This window comes from Eubalaena glacialis, chromosome 3 (assembly GCF_028564815.1).
Source record: "Eubalaena glacialis isolate mEubGla1 chromosome 3, mEubGla1.1.hap2.+ XY, whole genome shotgun sequence".
Lineage (NCBI taxonomy): Eukaryota > Metazoa > Chordata > Mammalia > Artiodactyla > Balaenidae > Eubalaena > Eubalaena glacialis.
In genome coordinates, this window is record NC_083718.1 from 179,799,300 (window position 1) to 179,810,346 (window position 11,047).

Genomic DNA, 11,047 nt, shown 5'->3' on the forward strand with positions numbered 1-11,047 from the left:
CATATTATAATATATAATGTATCGATATGTTGTACACCTTAGATTTACACAATGTTGTATGTCAATTTCAAAAAAAAAAAAAAAAATTAATGGTGATGAATGGATTCACAAGTGATTTTAAATTTCTTCTAATCGCTTATGTTTTCCAAATCTTCTACGCTGAACTTGTTTCTCCTGCAATCAAAAAGTTGAAAAAACAGATATTAGAAACAAAAATAATAAAATTCTTCATTGCCGGAAAAGAGGAAACAAAGAGTATGGGTGACCTCGTCCAGAGCTGGAGCTGGGAGGGGTAACGTGCAGGCTCGGTAGGGTTGCATCTGATATAAAGGGCTGCCAGCATGGAAGGGGACTTCCAGCAGCTGCCTCCACTGCTCTGCGCTGGGATCATGCGACTTGCCTTGCTGTGCATACTGGTGGTGTTTGCTGGTAAGTGGGGACAGGACCCACAGCTGGGAAGGCAGGGAGGGAAGCGGAGACGCCCTACATCTCTTTCCTAAACTGAGCTGCTGCTCTGATCCTCACTGCCCTGGCCTCGCAGTCGCCAACTCTTTGGCCCCCTGCAAGGAGCCATCAGTGGCTGTCAGTCCCCTGGAACAGTGGCTTCGGCCACAGAGCCCTGGACGGCCAAGCTGTGTGGCATACGAAGGCGGGAAACTACAGAAACTGGGGTCCAGCTGAACTGATGCCTCTGGTACTTCGGACACAAATTACAGAAATGGATCTGCTCCCCTCTGTCCCTTTGACCAGATAATAGCAATCTCTTACCTACGTACAGCACTCTACATTTTTAGAACTCTTTCATGTTCATTATCTCCCTTGAACCTGGGAAGAGGGTTCTGTTGACCGTTGGGAGATGGGGCAGTTTGCATCCGATCTTTAGCAGATCAAATGTACAAATCTGGTTGCTAGCAAACTGGCGTTTTTGTTTCTTGATCCATCTCAAAATATGTGATTTGAGAAAGGATTTGCATTTTTAAATGTGGTTTTGTGTTATTTTGGGGACTCCCAAATTCTCAAGAGGAACACATCTCCAAGGTTACAGTAAAAACCATTAGGAAAATTGCAATCAAGCTGCAGAAATTCATCTCTCAGATGCAAAGAGGCAATACAGTGTAGAGATAAAATACACAGATGAACCTGCATTCAGACGCTGGCCCATCAACTCCCAGTCGTATGACCTTGGCCAAGTCCCCCTACCCCTCTATAGCTTCATTTGTAAAGTGGGCACAATGGCACCCTTTTCATTGGGTTGTTAGAAGGACTCTAATGAGAAAACGTATACAAAGTGTTTAGCAAGTGTAAGTAATAGTAAACGAGCAATAGTTTAACACACAGCACATTCACGAGATAGTAGTGATCTTACCTCCTGCCACTGCCGCTAACCCTTGGGAGAAAGGGCTCCATCCCCCTCAGTGACAACTGAGGATGGAAAAAGCAACCCAGGCAGGTATTTCTGTCAAGCTAAGCCAGTGCCCCGAAGCCCTCATAACCACAAGTTGAGCTTCTCAATTTCCCAGGGCTGGGTTGACCTCACTGTAAAATTGTAAGAAATAAGACCACCCGAAAGCATTCTGAATCAAAGTTGAATTTATTGTTTGCCTGGCAAGGAACAGCTGCATCATTCAGGTGTGAATTTATTTGTGCGGCTATTTCTAAGCTGAAATGGAAAGGGCTAGACTTAGGGGGGACAGAGGTACAGCAAAAAGGCGAGATTCTGAATTCAGGTCCCTGGCTGGCCTCCAGGGTGGACGGTAACTTTCTTGGCAGTGGGCTGCTTTCTGGTGCTTTATCACCGAATCCGGAATTCCAGAGGGCCTGGGGTCATTCCTTAGGATGGTCAAAACTTAGCAAGGTTTCTCTTTAACACCTGTACAGCTACAGCCACCGTGGCAAACAGGAGTGGCATTGTGGATTCCCACATGCTGGGGACACGACCTGCCTGCAAGTCCCTGACACCACCAGTCGCTTTTACCCGCAGCCCAAGGCAAGCACCCTGCTTGTGATCGAACCCTTGGTCCGCTGCATGAGTTCATCCCAACCCCACCGCTTCCCATCCCAACCTTCCCCAATCTGGGGCTCATCCCTTGGTCCACTGCATGAGTTCATCGCAACCCCACCTCTTCCCATCCCAACCTTCCCCAATCTGGGGCTCATCCCTGGTTTACTACTGACTTCATTTGAGTGTAGCGCTTTCATTATAACATCATTTACTTGGCGGGGGGCGGGGCTCCAAAACTAGGGTCACCCGAGGGGCCTCCCCAGCCCAGTCTCCCTGAGACTCTGGGCTCCGTCTGTGTTCTTGGATCATCTCCCCAGGTTGCACACAGGTACATTCCAGCCCCCTTTTACCTTGTCTGTTTCTCCCAAACTCTCCCCTGAATTCATTGACTTAATATATTTTATTTCTCCTAACTCAACATAATGTATTCCTCTCGCCCAGTAAAATAAATTCCCCTTATGATCAACTCTAACCAGCAGATATTATGACTGAAATGAAAAATATCCATGAAAATCATTGATTTCTAAATCACACTGCTTCCCACGAGAGCCACGCATGCTGTTTAATGTGTGGATTCCTCTACAGGCTGTGCTGGGGGTCTGGGGAGGTGGGGTGAGCGTAAGAGGAAGGGTGTCTTCCTATTATAGAATGTGAACTCAATGCCCAGAGACAGAAAACAGAACCAGACTGCCTTGGGTTTCTATCCTGGCTCTTCTATTTACCAACTACTATGACCTGGAGCAAGTTGCTGAGCCTCAGTGCGTTCATCTCGAAAATGAGGATTAAAAATAGTATTTATTGTACCAATGTTGGTTTTTTAGTTTTCATAAATATACCACGATTATCTAAGAAGATAATAACATTAGAGGAAACTGAATGAGGAGTATATAAGAACTCTCTGTATGATCTTGGCAACTTTTCCATACATCTAGAATACACCAAAAGAAAAAGTTTATTTATTTAAAAAAAAAAAAAGTGTTTATCTCATGGGATGGATGGAGTCAATAGGTCACTAGATGAAAAGATGCATGGTAAGCACTCACCACCTATCATTATATTTTCAATAGCCTTAGTGTTTGTTGTCATTTTATTATCCAAGGGCATTGGTTTGATCCAGGTGCCAGGCCTGCAGCCCACTGGCCTCTACTTAGATTCATGTCCTCTCCTTGTGGCTGGGCTCCTTGGCAGGTGTGCTTCCAGCCCAGGGCGGGATACTGGACCTGAACAAGATGATCAGACGGGTGACGGGGAAGAGAGCCATCTTCTCCTATTTGTCCTATGGCTGTCACTGCGGATTCGGTGGCAAAGGCCAGCCCAAAGATGCCACAGACTGGTAACTCCTCCCAATCATGCCCTGCCCCTACCCAGGGACCCTCCCCTTTCCTCTCCATCCATTTATTCATTTGGTACTATGTGCTAGGAACTCCGCTGAGCTCCAATCCAGCCCCAGCCCTTCTGGAGGGTTCCCCAGAATCTCTAAAGGCCCCCTTGTACTCTCAACCCCAAACTAGTTAGAATACCCACACACTCCCCAGTGCCGTTGAACGTTGTTTTTTAAAAAGTCCTACCTGTTTTTGCCATGATCACATTTGGTTTTCACAGCAACCCTAGGGATCAACCAGAGGAGGGGTGAGAGCCAGCCAGGCCCGGGGTCAGTTCCCTCATCCACCACTTACAGGCTGTGTGATCTTGGGCAAGTGGCTTGACCTCCCAGAGTCTCAGTTTCTTCATCTGTGAAATGGGGATGACGCAAGCACCTCCATCATAGGGTGGTCAAAAGGCTTAAGAGAGAATTCATAGATAGAACAGGTGCCTGGTACACAGGAAACAGTAAGAGTTAGCTAGAAAGAAGACTAGACCCTGCATACCTTGACTCTTCCAAGGTAGGCACACAATTTCTGCTCTGGGGCAGGGGCAGCCAGAGACCCGAGTTGGCCAAGGATTCATCACCACCACCCCCGTGTCCTCTCCCTCCAGGTGCTGCCACACCCACGACTGCTGCTATGATCACCTGAAGCACCACAAATGCAAAGTTCACTTGGATCACTACAGCTACAAGTTTTCCCAGGGGAACATCCAGTGCTGTGAGTGCCCAGGCCTCAGGGTTGGAGTTGGAGGCCGAGGAAGAGAGTTCTAGCATGCATTGCCTTAATATGCTGTGTGACAATGCACAAGCTGCTCAACCTCTGTTTTTCTCATGTGTCCAGTGGCAGTAGCTGGGCTGTGGAGGAGAGGCAGGAATGGGGGTAGGAGTATGGAGAGGTCCAATAGGGGCTTTGACCCCTTGTGGATCTGGAAGGCTGGCAGACCTCAGCTTAGATCCCTGACCCACCATTGACCAGCTGTGTGACCTTGAACACATTGCTGAACTTCTCCGAACCTCAGTACCCTCCTCTGGAAACTCAGCAAGATAACAGTGTTCTACTCCATAAAGTCAATTCAATGACTAAAATAAGAGCAGACAGGATGGGCCCTGCAGATGCCTGCTGCAGATGCCTGCTGCAGATGCATGCTCGATAAATGACACAGGCTATCGGGGTTACTGTTAATTTTTTCATCATCATTTGTCCTCAGAGCAGCCCAGCCAGGAGGCAGCACCACCCTGGTGATCTCTATTTTACAAACAAGGAAACTGAGACTAGAGTGAACTGTTTGCTCAGGGCCACACAGATGTAAATGACGAAGCCTGGGCTGTAACCCAGGTCACCTGGCCCCTGGGTCCATGCACAGAGAAAGGTGGCAGGTCCCAGGGCTGGGAGTTGAATGCGCTCATTAGCTGTCACTGTTAATTGAGAACTTAACAATAAAAACAGTAATAGTCAACATTTACTGACCACTTACTATGTGCTGAGGGCTTTGCCTTCTTACTTTAATCTTATATATATATATATATGTATATTCTTTTTCAGATTCTTTTCCCTTATAGGTTATTCAAAATATTGAGTATAGTTGCCAGTGCTATACAGTAGGTCCAGGTCTTCTTACCCCCATTTTACAGATCACGAAACTGAAACACCGTGGTCCCTCTTTCCTCAGAGTCTTTGCACATGCTGTTCCACCTGCCTGGAATAGTCCCCTCCTCCACCCTGACTTTGGGAGTGGGAGCAAACCCTTCCGATCTCAGCTCAAATGGCTCTTGACACTGAGTCAGATCCCACCCGTTTCCCATCTCGTAGCCCCTGCATTGTTCGTCACTCCCGGGTAGCACAGTTGCTGGCACTCGCTTCTGTGGTTCTCTGATATCTGCCGTCCCCAGGGGAGTGTGAACCTCACGCGTCCATTCTGTTCAGTCCTTTCCCCCCAGGGCCTGCCACAGGATAGGTGCTCAACTGTTTTTTGAAGGGATGAATAAACAAAGGAGCAATGGCACACAGGGAGGCCAGGGCCCGCGCCCAAGGTCACAGAGCTAGAGTCAGAGTAGCTGGCAAGGGTGCCAAAAGCCATGCAAGGGCTGAGCTGCCTTCAGCGTCTCCCTCCAGGGGCCCTGACCCACCCCTGCTCTGTCTGGGGAGGGGATAGATGCTAAGTGCCCTCCTCCTCCGCCCCGCAGCTGACAAGGGGAGCTGGTGTGAGCAGCAGCTGTGCGCCTGTGACAAGGAGGTGACGCTCTGCCTGCAGCGGAACCTGGACACCTACAAGAACCACCTGCGTTACTACTGGCGGCCCAGCTGCAAGGGCCAGACCCCCACGTGCTAGGAGGAGCCCCCTGCACCGTGCCACGCCCCCTACCCCGCTCCTGGCTTCTTGAGCTCCGGAAGTCCTGCAGGACCACTGCCACCCACCCCCAGGATCTAACCCCTGAACCAGCCTGGCTTCTTTAAAACACTCCCTGGAAGAGGGAGGGTCTTGGCCTTCCCCCACCCCCGTACCTTGCCTCTTGGACCTTCTAAATCTTCCCAGCCAAGGCGGCAGCTGTCTCCCCTGAGGGTGGAATGGGGTCTTCGGAAAAGCCAAGGCCAGGGAGCCCCCAGGGATGGTGTTTAGGCCAAAGCAGCGGGCGTTGGGCGTGGGGTCTGGGGGGGTGGGTGCGGCAGGTTCTGCCTCTACTACCGCTCACCAGGCACCCCCCTCCCCAGGTCCCCCCCCCACCAACCCAATGCACCGCCCAAGCTGCCACTGGAGTGGCCTCTCTAAAGGGTGATATTGATCTTTCTGTCTGCATGACTCTACTCCTTAAAACCCCAAGGTCCTCCACCACCCAGGATAGGGGCGGAGTTTGGGACCTGCACGGTCTGGCACTGTGTCCCTCTCCCTTGGAAGCTTGGGGATCCTTGCGGGCATGGCCTATGTCTGTCTTGGACTCAGTTGCATCCCTGGTGCCCAAAGCAGTGCCCAGAACCCAGAAGGGACTCCGTAAATACTTTTTGAGGAAAGGGCTTGTCGACTTAAAAAAGAAAGCACCACATGAGACTTGCGAGTTGAGTTTTATTTGGGGCAAAATGAGGACTCTAGCCTGGGAGACAGCGCCTCAGATAGCTCTGAGAAACTCCTCCAGAGAGGTAGGCGGGATGGTCAGTATACATGTGATTTCGGTGAAGGGGGAGTACAGGCAATCGAGCACATATTTTTTGCGGAAGGTTTCTGCTAGTCTCGTGAAGGTTACTGCTAGTCACGAGGCGCAGACGTCACCATGAAGGATTTTAGTGCTTTTCTAGATACGAGGAGATACAAGAATTGGGCTTATAAAACCAGCTCCTGAAAATATCTAACTATCTGAAGACCTGTTCTGCCAGTTTTTCCCAGAGCACAGAGGGCCTCATTTCTGCTCTCCACCCTGAACTCCTTTCAAGGGGTGTTGAAGGTCAGCGGCTGTAGCAGCTCATGATTGAGTCTTGTAGAGGCAGATGGCAAGTGCCAGTGGCAAGTGCCAATTTGCTGTTGACAGGCTGGACCAAGCAGCCCGCTCCCTTTGCTCCAGGCACCTGGTCCACAGGCCATGTGTCCTCCAGGCGCCCGTTCCTCTCCTGCTGCCAGGCATTTGCTCAGCCTGGACTTCTACAGCGATGCTCCACTGTCCTGCCGCCTCCAGGTGGCTAAGCCCACGCTAGGCTCCTTGGGGTCCAAGGGCAACTTCCTACAGGAGTCTTCCCTGGCTGATTCCTCCCCAGTCCTAAGGGCTCACTCCCGCCTTCGAGCTCCCACAGCACTTTATGGGTCTACAACTTGCCAAGCTCTCGCTCGAGTGGCATATGATGATCCAGACTGCTCTGACCTCCCCGGACCAGACTAGAGCTCCCGGAGGATGGAGGCCACATCAGTTTCATCTTTGCTTCCTCTGCTCCCCCCACATAATAGGTGCTCAATCAATGCTTTGGGATCAAAGGAGCCCATAATGGAGAGATGGAGGTGGAGGCGGGTGGTGTTCGTGCCACCTAAGCCAGGTGTTGGCTGCCATGTGCTCACATCGGCCTCCTTCGCTTGAGGATTGCCCTTGGCTGCTGGGAGCTACCGTGCCCATCGCCCACCCCACCCCGCCCACCTCTAACCAATGAGTTGGGAGAATAATACCATGTAGGGCATAACTGCCCCCCGCCTCGTGCAGGACCATCTGGGTCATACGCTGTGTGCCCCAGTGCTCCTCGTGGGGTCAGGCTAGATGTCTTGCTTTGTCCCCTGGCCTATCCTGTTTGCCTTGTTCTCCTACAGGTTTCTCCTGAGACCACTCCCTCAATAAATCATTCACTTGCGCAAGGATTCCCATCTCAGGCTTGGCTTTTAGGGAAACTAACTTTGGATGGATGGATGGATGGATGGACGGATAATATTTTCATATAAGGAGTCACAATCTGTCATTCATATGTGATTAGCGGTATTTCCAGCTATGCGGCTGGGGCACCTGGAGCCACCCACACCCTCCGGCCCGTAACACACATCTGTGAAACAGCTGACCAAGGGGTTTTCCTTCCACGTGAAGCTCAGTGGCTCATGCTGGAGAGCGTAATAGGAATAAAGAACTATGGGTGCTGGGTTCGAATTCCAGGGAATTCCCTGGCGGTCCAGTGGTTAGGACTCCACTCTCTCACTGCCAAGGGCCCGGGTTCGATCCCTGGTGGGGGAACTAAGATCTGCAAGCTGCGTCGTGTGGCCAAAAAAAAAAAAAAATTCCATTATACCACTGGCTAGCCAGGTGACCTTATATGAGAAATCTAGGTTTCCTCGTGTGTGAAGTATAGATGGAAATACTAAAAAGAAAGTAAGATGAGTCTAATGTATTAAACAAGACTAATGCATATTAAGCTCTTAGCACAGCACCTGGCCCATAGTAATCCCTCTTTTAAAATTAACTGTGTTATTACTGTTGCTGTTTTTGTCATTATGCAGAGGCCAAATCTGAAGTCACCCCCAGGATGAAACAGGAGGAGAAAGTAGTTGATCAGTGTTCCCCTCTTTCCACCCAATTCCTCTCTCCTTTCTGCACGAAAGCTGTGTATGTTAGATGGTGACACATGAGGTCCATTTATTCAAGACACACAGTCAAGAGCTGGCGACCCTACTTGCCCATCAGAGGTCCCCTGTGCTAGGCTCTGTGGCTTTGTGACAATATCAATGTTGGCAGATACGGACATTATTATCCCCATTTTACAGTTGAGCAACCTGAGGCTCAGAATGGGAACAGGAGCCTCCACAGGTCCCTCAACCAACAAAAGGCAGAGCCAGGATGCCACCCCAGACTCTTCTCCCTCTGCTTCCTGGCACCCCCTCCCATTTGTACCGATCAGGAAGCTTCCAGCCAAAAACTGTGACTCAATGGGTTTCAACAACGAGGGCACTTATCACCTCATGTGACAAGACATCCAGGAGGAAGGTGGCTCTTCAGTGGCTTGATGATGTCATCAGCACCGGTTTCTTTCCTGGTCTCGGCTGGCCACCCTCACTGTGCTGGCTTTGTCCTCTGGGTGGCTCCCCTTCCCGCTCCAAGATGGCAGCCATCATTCAGACCTCAAGCCAAGGCAGGATAACATCCAGAGGAGAAAATGTTGTCTGTTCCGTGTCTCTTTTTAGTAAGCCCTACCAGCACCATCCAGCAGACCTCCGGCTCAGGACTGGCCACGTTAAACCATGGTGGCCCCAGACCACCATGGAATCACCATGATTGGTTTAGATTCCTCAGGATTTATTTACCCCTGAGAAGGGACAAGGTCAATGTCCCTGAGAGGAGGAGAACTGCCAGAATCAGGGCTGTTGGGGTTATTGATGGGATAGGTGTTGGATGGGCAAGTCCAGGGCTGGGTCGGGAGGAGGACTCTGCCTGGAGAACCCTCTGTGAGCCAAGCACCTTAGTGTCGGTGCCTGCCCATCACGTAGTAGGTGATCAATAGATTGTTGAATGAATAAATGAATGAATGAATCCCAGGTTGGTAAAGACATAGGACTTTGGACCAAGAGGTGGGATGGGCAGGTGGGGCCTCAGGGCAGCCAGGACAGAGTCCGCAAAGTATGGGGAGAACCTCCTGCCCTGTGAGTTCTCATTCTGGGCCAAGTTCCAGCTACTGGAATTGGATAAGAGGCACAAAGGAAGGAGAGGCTCACAGGCAGCTTCTGTCCTCCACCTCATCTCTCACATACCCCAGGATGAAGGAAGCAGTTGGAAGGACACAGACCCCATGCTTCCTCTTTCCTCCAGGGTCAGACTCGGAAAAGGCAGGGGTTGGGAGGGGCGGACAATGAACCCCTGACATTGAACACCTGTGGTGCCCACTCACCCACTCCTCTTAACTCACTCGGAACACTGGAATTGTCACCTGCATTTTCCAGCTGCAGAAACTGAAACTCGAGGATGAGTCACTTGCTGATAAATGGCAGGGCTGGTATTCGAACCCGGGTCTCTTTGGCTCCAAGGCCGTGTCTCACCCTACCTCCCACGCTCTTTATTAGAACAGTTGTTGACTCAGCCCTCTGTGTCCCTCAGAGGGGAACAGCTACCCCCAGGGACAAGGAAGCGAGGGTGGGGTATGGTAAGGAGGGATCGTGGAGGAAGGTATGGTGAGTAATAATCGTATTGACAATAATGGTTGCTCTCAAGTCGAGCCCTCACATTTGGAGCACTTTATCCTGCACTAATCCCCTTCCCACCATTGGCTGATCCTCAGTTCACCTGGATGCCGGGTTCCACCTCCGTAGGGCGGGAGCCCAGCCCAGGGCAGCGATGGGCGGACGACTTCTCCATGTCTCTGCCAGTTTTTCCTGCTGGATCCTGGTCCTTCTTTCTTGCTGGGCTGTGCAGGTGGGGCTGGGGCCCCTGTCCCTGCCCACTTCCCCTTGAGGGGGCATGAGGGTGTTCCCACCTGGGTTCCTTGACATCCTTGCTAAAGTCAGCCCGAGAGCTGACCTGACCCGGGGCCAGCTGGATGACCCAGAGTCAGGACCTGCTGTCTCTCTCCCTCTAATTTTTTTCACTTAAAATAAAGGAGAGATTTTAAGACAGTTTGTGAAAACTCGAAGCAGGTCAGAGAAGGCGGTGCGAGGGATGCCTCTCTGTTCTCTCCGCTGTAGGTTCCTGGCCAAGCCGTGCCCACCTTGGGGCTTCTGGAAGGCACTTCCCCGAGCTCTTTGCAAAACTGGCCCCTTCTGTCATCCCGAGCTCAGCTGAGAGTCACTCCCTCAGAGGAACCACCCCTGCCCTCCCAACCTGAAGCCACCACCTCCCCACCCTTACTTGCTCCCTGTCTCCTGCCTTATCTTCGTTCTCTGCGTCACACTTTCTGATGGTTTTCCTCGTCACTTACTCATCCATCCACTTGTCTATATCACCCCAGAGCTCCACTAAAACGTAAACACGGCAAACTCAGGGAGGGACCACCACCTCTCCAGCACCCAGAATGATCCAGAATGATGCCAGAGGCACGTGAAATATCTGTTGAATGAATGAGGATTGATAGGGAAGCTTGCCCTGTTTCTCTCAACTGGCTACTTCCCAGCTGTGTGACCTCGGGCTGGTGGTTTTACTCCTCTGATCCTCGCTTTGTGATCAATCAAATGGGGGGGACAACACCTACCTCTTAAGACTGTTTATGATTCCCATGAAAGGGAATTATTTATTTATTT

The 11,047-nt window shown here is 50.8% G+C and overlaps 1 protein-coding gene across 1 annotated transcript; it reads left to right on the forward strand.

The window, feature by feature from the left end:
• Positions 1 to 341: 341 nt before the first annotated feature.
• LOC133088904 (group IID secretory phospholipase A2-like) lies at positions 342 to 5,698 on the forward strand. The gene is made up of 4 exons (XM_061187039.1): positions 342 to 429; positions 3,191 to 3,335; positions 3,980 to 4,086; positions 5,553 to 5,698. The coding sequence occupies exons 1-4, from the start codon at positions 342 to 344 to the stop codon at positions 5,696 to 5,698; spliced, it is 486 nt and encodes a 161-aa protein (XP_061043022.1).
• Positions 5,699 to 11,047: the final 5,349 nt, after the last annotated feature.

Excerpts from the sequence above, each read along its gene's own strand:
- LOC133088904 (XM_061187039.1), top strand. The coding sequence starts at position 342 with ATGGAAGGGGACTTCCAGCAGCTGCCTCCACTGCTCTGCGCTGGGATC. Across the intron at positions 3,336-3,979 it reads CCCAAAGATGCCACAGACTG|GTGCTGCCACACCCACGACT; the intron begins GTAACTCCTCCC and ends CTCTCCCTCCAG. Across the intron at positions 4,087-5,552 it reads CCAGGGGAACATCCAGTGCT|CTGACAAGGGGAGCTGGTGT; the intron begins GTGAGTGCCCAG and ends TCCGCCCCGCAG.